At 33.4% G+C, this 10,090-nt stretch overlaps 1 protein-coding gene and 1 long non-coding RNA gene across 2 annotated transcripts in view; one reads left to right on the top strand and one right to left on the bottom strand.

The window, feature by feature from the left end:
• Positions 1-5,721, bottom strand: part of LOC123306447 (dynein axonemal heavy chain 10) — a 60,931-nt gene extending 55,210 nt beyond the window's left edge. The window contains exons 1-3 of the mRNA XM_044888453.1: positions 5,490-5,721; positions 5,148-5,312; positions 3,108-3,134 (exon numbers count right to left, since the gene is read on the bottom strand). Of these exons, the coding sequence (XP_044744388.1) occupies positions 3,108-3,134; positions 5,148-5,312; positions 5,490-5,721 (424 nt within the window). The remainder of the gene's footprint in view (positions 1-3,107; positions 3,135-5,147; positions 5,313-5,489) is intronic.
• On the top strand, positions 5,303-5,841 carry LOC123306448. Its single transcript, XR_006536913.1, has 2 exons — positions 5,303-5,431; positions 5,499-5,841. It is a non-coding gene; the product is annotated as an uncharacterized LOC123306448 (long non-coding RNA).
• Positions 5,842-10,090: the final 4,249 nt, after the last annotated feature.

Below are 10,090 nucleotides of genomic sequence, written 5' to 3' on the forward strand. Positions count from 1 at the left end.
GCCAAACTACCCAGCGAGATCTACAAATTCAGCTGTTAAAAGGTAGGTGGAATTGGCCAATATTCGATTTGTCAAATTCGTTTTTCTTTCATACAAGTCCACTAAAATATCGTTGCGCCTCAGTCGGCGACAATGTCAAAACAAAAATAACCTCAACTCAATACTCAGTTGAGACTTTTTCCTCTTATATTATGAAATGGAATCGGAACAAGTTTGCTTCAACATGGATACCATGTCCGATATTACGATCGAATGTATTCTAAAATAACGAATAGTAGATTGAATATAAGTAAAAGCCCTCATTTTGAGATACGAAAAGAATATTACAGACCGTCCATTCCTAAATGAACATTGGACACAATACCATGAATCATGAATCTATGATATTCTTTCAACGTTTCTGCTTAAAAGAGGACACCTTCGTGAAATTCTGAATATTTTGGTTCTGAACAATAGATATTTGAATAATTTATTCATACTTATGTACAATGGTACTCGCTCAAGTAATGTGAAAAAAAAGAACTCTTCAGCACATGCATTAATAAGAACATTTTCTGGACTGTTCTGTTATACTGGTGAAACTTGGTATATGCTCGGAACTATTTCTGGAATCGTTTTCAAAAAAACAGCGATGGGTTCTATAGCAGCTGATGTTTTTTCTACCAAGAATAAGGTTCTACACTGGCGGAGATCAATATTCTTCTCTTTGATGAACGAATGGTATATTTTGGTGGCCAACATCCAGTTCCTCCAAGAAAGCATTGCTTGCATTCCACTGGTTCATGGTTTATTTCTTTCCACATTCCGTAAAGTCCATGGACTCGTTCGTAAAAGTATATTACGGCAGGAATAGAACTAGACAGAATAGCACTTTGAACACAATATAATAAATTAAAAATGCGATTTTTTCTCGATAACGTTTTTCATTCAATAGTGTCATACATTTGACAAATAAACAATCCCTTGTCACCGCTTATAACTCTGATCGCGAGCTGGGTTATTTGCGGTAAATACTAGTGACGTAGGATATGACGTCATATCACTTCCCCTCCATAACCGGTTTCACGCTAAAATACAACGGTAACTTCAGATGACATAACCACAAGTAACCGGTAACACGCTAAAAATCGCCTATTGTCTAACTTATAACATTTGTCATCAGCAAATAACAGATGAGGGTATATATTTATTATATCGTATCTCGTACTACAATGGAAACTAGGCAAGCCATGTTTTCCCGATTGCTCGTGTGATATTCTGCCGACTTATGCTGGATTTTCATTAATAAGAAATGAGGGTAGTGGATCAAAAAAAGTTGATGAAAGTTAACATTTAACCCTATTGGCCCCATTATTTAGCTAGGCAACACATTTGCGATCTATCAATATGTACATATTGTCTAACTTATAACATTTGTCATCATCAAATAACAGATGAGGGTATTATATATTTCTTATATCGTATCTTAGAGTTTTATACAGGGTGAGCAAAATTCGTTGTCTACTAAGGCGATATCGGGAACTATAGCAGCTGAAAGAAAACGGACGGCACATTCTCGAGTTCTTTTTTCTTGACTAATCCAAAACTGAAAACAGATCCAGCCTAAGGTTCATAGATTTTGAGTTGTGAACGAAAATTGAGAAATTGTCATTTTTAATGAAGCTGAATAACTCGCTTATTTGAACTCGTATTCAAAATCTATTGTTACATTCTACAGGCACTTTTTATGAGGAATTCGAATATGATATCAATACATTTTTTGATACAGTCATTTTCAAGATACAACAGGGATTTCTGATTTTTCAAATATAAACTACAGTTGATAGTTCTTTCATCTTGCTGCAATTTTTTTGTTGATTTCAAAAATATATCATATGTCGCTATTGACATGAATATAACGTAAGAAAAAAAATTCAATACTTTGGCGTAACCATTGCGACTGTTGAAAATGCATTATGGTTCGTGACTTCAACATAATCCTATGTGAACTCAACCTTCTGCGATGGGAATCACCGACTGACGAATAATTATTTCTTTTATATCGTCGTTAAAACCCGAAAAATGTGTAACTCCCAATTTAATCAAAAAAGAGATTTTGATGCCATCCCTTAGCGGTTATCAACATCTACATGCTCAGAAATTTGTGTAGTTCCATCGAACAGTTAAATATTTTTCCCGCGCAAAATAGAATAATGTGTATCTCCGTGCTTGAAATTGTTTAAAAGAAATACGTGTACCTCCCTTACACTAGCACGGCGTCAGTGCATATATCCACATCACATCAGTGGATAACATAAGAAGTAGTGGAAAAATAGTGCTGGTTTGCTGTGAAAACAAAGGTGAATATTTAGGTAGTACGGGTTATAATAAAAAGTTTTTTGTCTCTCCTGTCAAATCAGCTAAAATGGAGTTAAACATTTTTCGGGTTTTAACGACGATATATCGATATCGAGATCGATATCCTTTTAAAGAGAGTAAAAGACTTTCGTCTAATTATTAATGAAGAAACTTTAATCAATTATCGTTTTTCTATTTATGAAAGAGTCAGTAATATTATAAATAAAATACGATAGCTATCTATGATTATAATTTTTACAGAAGTAAGATGATGAAAAATCGTTACTTCTGTCAACGATAGTGTTCGAATTGTGAACAATCGTAAGATAAGCATGCCAAACATCTCGAAAACAAACGATGGCAAATCATCGAAATATTTATTCAGCAATCCGTGATTTCAATCATAGAGGCTCACGTTCACAAAATATAGTGCATATTCAACGGTTGCTATGGTAACCCAGCCTACTTATAATTCAACAGAGAATCGAAAAGCAGGAAAAAGTATTGAATTTTTTTCTCTTGTAACATTCATGTGAATAGCAACATATGATTATAAGCAACATATGATTATAAGCAACATATGGTTATAAGTGCAGTGTTATATCCTAATCTTGTTCCACTCAATCTGAATGGGTGTATGGTATTGAATAATAATGGTTTTCATCCGTATGGTTGAAAATGAATTTTTAGTTCGATTCGATTAACAATTCAAAAGTTGAGGTCATCTAAATGGAGACTATTTTGTTATGAAAAATATGTTATATTCTTACCCAGTCTTTGTACTGATTCTCCAGTTTCTGAAACAAAAAAGTTATTTCAAATTCTTCATTCAAGTTCATATTCAAATCATCTAACCAATATCCCATATGTCTGTTTTGAAAGGAGTTACAAACAATACGAAAGAAGTGAATGTGAAGTAAAGAATTAACAATTTTGGTCCTTAAAAACTGAACAAGATACTTGTCCCTGACTGATATTTGAGTTAGTGATACACAAACTCGTCAAAAAGGCTGCTGATGATGAAAGCGTGAATATCACCATTGAGCATTAATCTGCAATGCTAAAAGTAGGCTAGTGTCCTGATATAACTCGACATAAAAACACTCGTAAAAACACTTAAACCATGGTGTGAAATTTTCCTTCTAGCTGGGGCCACTACAGAGAAACATAACAAGATCTATCGTTATGAACAATAACTTGAACTGAGCACATCAGAAAAAGAAATACTAAGACTACTACGATATTTGCCTTTATACTCTATTTTTACCCATAGGCGAAATTATTCGGAGAAAAAGAATTATTAGTGCGGCTATGGTGATGAAAACGCTACAAAATTCATAGAAATTTCAAAAATTTTCAAATTTATCAAATATTGAAATAGGTATTGAAATTATACCAAACAAAATGATAAAAATCTGAACATGAGTGTTCTGTTAATCTACTTTCATCCCGTGATGGTAATAAGATTTATTCATAGTCCAAATGTGCACATTCACAGTAGGAAAACAGTTATATATTTTTATTTGTAATGTATATTAAACCGGGCAAGACGAGCAAAATTGCTGTAGCAATGCATACTTCTTATTTTGAGAGTTCAGCGCATCAAAACTTTCCCAGAGTAGAACAATTCCATATTTCATTATTCGATTTCCAATGAAAGAAACTCAGTACTTCATTTCATATCCCATTTATAGTAAATCCATAAAGATAACGAGATTTCAGGAAAAGATCACTTTCTTCTATCATAATATGAGCCGGTCAGAGGAAAAGTGGTATAAGTCACAAATTCCGATTTTTGAGTTATACCGATATTTGGGTACCAAAGGTTGCATATTATTCTTCTTATTAGTGGTATGAGTCAAATCGTCGTTTTGACCGAGTTATACCCATTTAATGTTTTTCCTCTTAACAAAATTTTCCATACCTATCAATGCCTTTGGTACCCAAATATCGGTATAACTCAAAAATCGGAATTTGTGAATTCTATAAAACAATTTTTTTTACACGTATCTACCACGTTTGATTTTATTCCTCCGACACTAACGGATATCAGGCTGTATAATAAGAGATTCTGTTTGCAGTCCTAATTAACAATTGACTGCAAAGAAAGCATGCTGTATCGTAATTCAAAAAGGAGATCTCACCATGATAGTAACAACCTAGGTTATGTTAATATATGTGACAATTAACAATAAATGTTGATGAATGCAAATCTCAAATCAATCGAAGCTACAACGTAGGCAAATATTCAGGTACAGTCAAATTTACAACTGAGTAAAATCTTTCCAAAATAAAGCAAACAACTGAAACACTTATTCCTTCATTTACCATTTGAAAACTTTTCAAAACTACGTACAAGAATTCATCAACATTCGTAAATGAAAGAAGGGAACCCTTATATCGTCTTTTACGATACAGATTTCAGACCATTATTCTAGTGACTTGCACAACTTCAAAAGTTATCAGTAAGTGCAGTTCACAACACAGGTATACTAATGGATATTCATTACGGGAAATTATCAAGTAATATAAATTTTCAAAAAAAAAAGACTTCAGTAGGGCCCTCAAATCTTCATCTATCAAATGTTTGAATGGAATGAGTTTCTCAAAATTTTTCAGTTGATATATCAAAAAATATGTTGCTCGATAAATAGGTATCCTCTTCATTCGAACAGAGAAACTGAACTCAATTGGATCTTCGGGAAAGGAGCATTTTTGAGAACCTATTCCTCAAAACTAACATCAATTATAAGAAAATAGTCCAAAAATCGCAACAACACAGTTTTCTTTACAATCTGTTGGTAGTTTACCTGCATCTATGACTGTTCTCGGAGATTGTTCCTCCTTCTTTTCCTTCGGCAAAGATTGTTTCTTTCCTTTTCCCTTTTTCTCCTTTCCTTTACCTTTTCTCTTTTTTCCTTTTGCTGGTTCTGGGGGGGGTAAATCTTCAACTGCAGGGGCTTTCGGCTTCCTCACTGAAAAATTCAATGTTGGTAGCAATGGTGATATATTGATTGTTCACTAGGATACCAATTCTTTTCAATTGTTTCGTTTATTTGTTAGGTGATGGTTTTGTGGTCAAGTTCGTTAATGGGTAAGTTTTTGCTCAGAAAAAATTAATTTATTCTAACTAATGTAAACCTTTTTCTCACCGATTTCAGGCACTAAAATTTCCTCCTCAACAAGTGTCTCGAAGGATTCTTTATAAACATAAAAAAATCTTTTTTGGCTTTCGTCCTGAGCCACAATGTCATCGTCCAGAAAAGAATATAACTGGTCCTCCAGGTCATCGACGTTGGAAAGCATATCATGGAAATATTTATCAGATTTCAGACCAAAATATTTCTTTACCTTCGATTTGACCCACTCAAGACGAAAATCCATCACTCAAATGAACAAAATATAAATGTAAATACGAAAAGTTTTATTTAAAACCGAAAAATAAGTATAAAATTCTTCTGAATATAAATGTATGTAATATTGAAAATAAAATATTTCGTTGTTTGAGTTTGTTTCGATGGAAACGAGTTCAGTTGCCATGAAATAGGTGACTGACGCTCACTAGCGTATCATTGAGTAGTTTCTACGGAAAAGAATTTCTATTCCTGTTGACTTCGATTCCTTGTTGAATCATACGCTAATATTTAAATCGACGAAATGAGCGCTTAGATATTCCATTGACGAAATGAGATGGTAGATAATTGCTTCAATCAAACATACAATTCTGCAGCAAACCATTCAATGAATCGATATTTTTATATTATGCCAATGTTATTTGATTAAAATCATGGCAACAATATCAGAATAATGTCACAAGTGCAGAAGTGCATAGATAACCTGTCGAAGTGCTCGTATTAAAGAAACTACTCATGTGGTCTGTGCCAAAATGCATAGAATAGTTGAGTTTATCTATGCCCCTGCGTTTCTGCATTATCCAAAGCATATTTGAAATGTTTGAATGAATTATAAGAATTTGAAGGGAGATAATTCCACATAAAATAATTGGTGAGCACTGTATCCATATTTCGAACTCACTACAATAATTCCGAAAGATTCAATCCTCTTGAAATTTTTTACATTCAAAGCGCATCAGTTTAACCAATGAAATTTGCTTTAATAGCGAATTCCATTAGTAGTTTAGCTTTAGATATTTTGAAACTATTGTGATGGTATGAATGTACAGGTGTCCCGGAAGTTACTATATATGCTCTCACCAGATTTAGATTAGGTAGAACTTAGTGAGTAGGGATTCGCTGTAAAAAATTATATTCTTGGTTTCCTCAATAATCTACACCAAAATTTTTCAAATACATGGAATATGCCCACGTTAAGAAGATCCCTCCAAAAACACAGAAAAAATCGCCAGAAATACTCTCATAGTTCTATAGAATAAATTTCTTGGGAGAAAAAAAAATAAAAAATCTATTTATATGTTTTTCTTTTATTTTTTTGAAATCTTTCTTTCTAAGCTGGTAATATGCCCATTGTTTTTTTTGTGCTCATTCATAACTCTAACAGTATAAAGCAAACAAGAGTAGGTAAGTATTCTTTATATTTTATTTTTATATTTATTCAAAATGCCTACATGATTCTACCGACTTTATAACAACTGAAACGCAAATGAAACAAAACTCATATAACTCTACATTTTGAATGGCCAGTTAAGCTTGTTGAAGATTTTTCTCGGTAAACTTGGATCACAAACCGCTGTTGTAAGGCGACATCTGAAAAAATTAATAATTTAAAAATGTTAACATGAATTATTGCATGTAGCGGTAACACGCCCAGTGTACAGGGTGGGCAAAATTCGTTGTCTACTGAGGGGATCTCGAGAACTATAGCAGCTAGAAGAAAACGGACGACACATTCTCGAGCTCTTTTTTCCTGACTAATTCAAAACTGAAAACAGATCCAGCCTAACGTTCATAGATTTTGAATTATGAACGAAAATTGAGAAATTGTCATTTTTAATGAAGCTGAATAACTCGCTAATTTGAACTCGTATTCGAAATCTGTTGTTACATTCTACAAGCACTTTTTTATGAGGAATTCGAATATGATATCAATAAATTTTTTGATTCAGTCATTTTCGAGATACGACAGGGATTTCTGATTTTTCAAATGTAAACTATAGTTGAAAGTTCTTTCATCTTGCTTCAATTTTTTTGCTGATTTCAAAAATGTATCATATATCGCTATTCACATGAATATAAAATCCAATACTTTTTCAAGCTTTTCGATTCACTGTTGAATTTTCAGTAGGCCGGCGTAACCATAGCGACCGTTGAAAATGCATTGTAGTTCGTAAACTCCACATAATCCCATATGAACTCAACCTTCTGCCGTAGGAATCACCGACTGACTAATAATCATTTTTTTTATATATCGATATCATCGAGATCGATATTTTTTTAAACAGAGTAAAAGACTTTCGTCTGATTATTAAAGAAGAAAATTTATTCAATTATCGTTTTTCTATTTATGAAAGAAACTTTAGGAGTCAGTAATAAAATACGATAGCTATCTATAATTATAATTTTTGAAGAAATAAGATGATGAAAAATAGGTACTTCTGTCAACGGTAGTATTCGAATTGTGAACCATCGTAAGATAAGCATGCCAAACATCGCGAGAACAAACGATGGCAAATTAATCATCGAAATTTTTATTCAGCAATCCCCGATTCAAATCATAGAGGCTCAGGTTCACAAAATATAATGCATATTCAACGGTTGCTATGGTAACCCAGCCCACTTATAATTCAACAAAGAATCGAAAAGCAGGGAAAAAATTGAATTTTTTTCTCGTGTAACATTCATGTGAATAGCAACATATGATACATTTTTGAAATCAGCAAAAAAATTGCAGCAAGATGAAAGAACTTTCAACTATAGTTTACATTTGAAAAATCAGAAATCCCTTTCGTATCTCGATGACTGGATCGAAAATTTTTTTAATATCATATTTGAATTCCTCATAAAAAAGCGCCTGTAGAATGTATCAACGGATTTCGAATACGAGTTCAAATAAGCGAGTTATTCAGCTTCATTGAAAATGACAATTTCTCAATTTTCGTTCATAACTCAAAATCTATGACCGTTAGGCTGGATCTGTTTTCAGATTTGGAATAGTAAGGAAAAAAGAGCTCGAGAATGTGTCATCTGTTTTCTTCTAGCTGCTATAGTTCCCGAGATCCCTTCAGTAGACAGCGAATTTTGCCCACCCTGTACATATTACTTCTATCTAAGCATGGGCATAATGAAGTAGTATTTCCTCTAATTCATACACTAATTTTCAAGTACTCGTAAAAAAAATTACACTAAAATTATCGCAAGGGAACACACTTTAAGATGTGATGTGAGACTTACCGTCTCAAAAATAGTTCATCATAAAGAGTGACAACGTGAGAAACTTTCGCTTTTTTTATAACACACGCGTAGCAAATGAGCCTAATTCATCTCCCTCGAGTCCAAATCTCAAAGTAATTTCAGATCATGCGCACACGGCTACAAATGGTGTTGGTTAATATCTGCGGTGCCATCTGATAGTCTTTAGCGCAAGCTTATAGAAATTATGGGGTGTGGGCATATAACCAACATGAGCATATTCCATTCACCTACCTTAGGACTATCATAGACAAAGGAAGGAAAGATAAACAACTCTCATTGGTCGTTCAAAATGCTGATCGTGGCGCCCCGTCCAGCAGTAGATGGAACTAATTGTGTGAAATAGCGCTATAGTAGAAAAAGGTGGAATATGTTTTCGCCATAACATAACCTAAATTTCAAATTTCCTCTTGAATTTTCAGATGGAATACCTTCGAAATCATACCGCAATTGTTTCATAATAAGATATCTGGGTCTATATGTTGATAGATTCTTGAAATGGTACGACCACATTGAGATCTTATCTAAGTATAACTATAACTAAGTATAAATATATATTCTTTTGATATAGAGCATTACAATCTTTAACAGCAAACAATAATTATAGCATGTGTACGAGATACAGTTTTAGCAGAGGTTAGCGTAACAGGGTACAATACACATTGGTGTATGATACAAGAACTTAGGGAAACACCTCAGTAAAAACCCCGTGAGTGTTGTGTAATTGTTCACGAAATAAGGTGAAATATTCCATATTGAAAAGCATCTCGCACCGCAAAAATTGCAACAATTTCTCCAACAAAAAGGAAAATCCAGAAAGTCTTCTGCAAGATTTTGTTTGAAATAGAGAGAAAAAAAAAACAGAAAAAGGTAAAATAATAAAATTAGATTCAATATGTCAGATTGAACTAAAATTGACAACCCAATTCAAAAAAGATTCGGAAACTGCATGTATAGCTCTAAAACCATCCTGAAATTTATACATCGGACAATAATTAACCAGATGATTTATGGTTTCTTCTGGTTCCCCGCATTCACAACTAGAGCTTTCAACTGAATTCCACCATAAAAGCATACTAGTGCTTTTTTTTTTTGTATCAGGGGGAAAATCTGCAAGTCAGACGAACCACCCTCTCCTGAGGGGGAACAAGTGTGGGGTTTCTCACTCTCCTGAGCTCGAGACCCACTAAAAACCCTCAACTGCTTCTTGAATTTTGGTTCCGGGCATTTGTTTATAAACCGTTCATCTCTTAGTCGGTTTTCTTCTCGCCCACTATCGTGCTCGGATTTATGTGTTTATCCTCTATTGGATTAACACTTTATTGAATTTTTCAATAAGTTTCTGTTGTTATTTTGATCTCTTTTAA

Source organism: Coccinella septempunctata, chromosome 2 (assembly GCF_907165205.1).
Source record: "Coccinella septempunctata chromosome 2, icCocSept1.1, whole genome shotgun sequence".
NCBI classification, from domain to species: Eukaryota; Metazoa; Arthropoda; class Insecta; order Coleoptera; family Coccinellidae; genus Coccinella; species Coccinella septempunctata.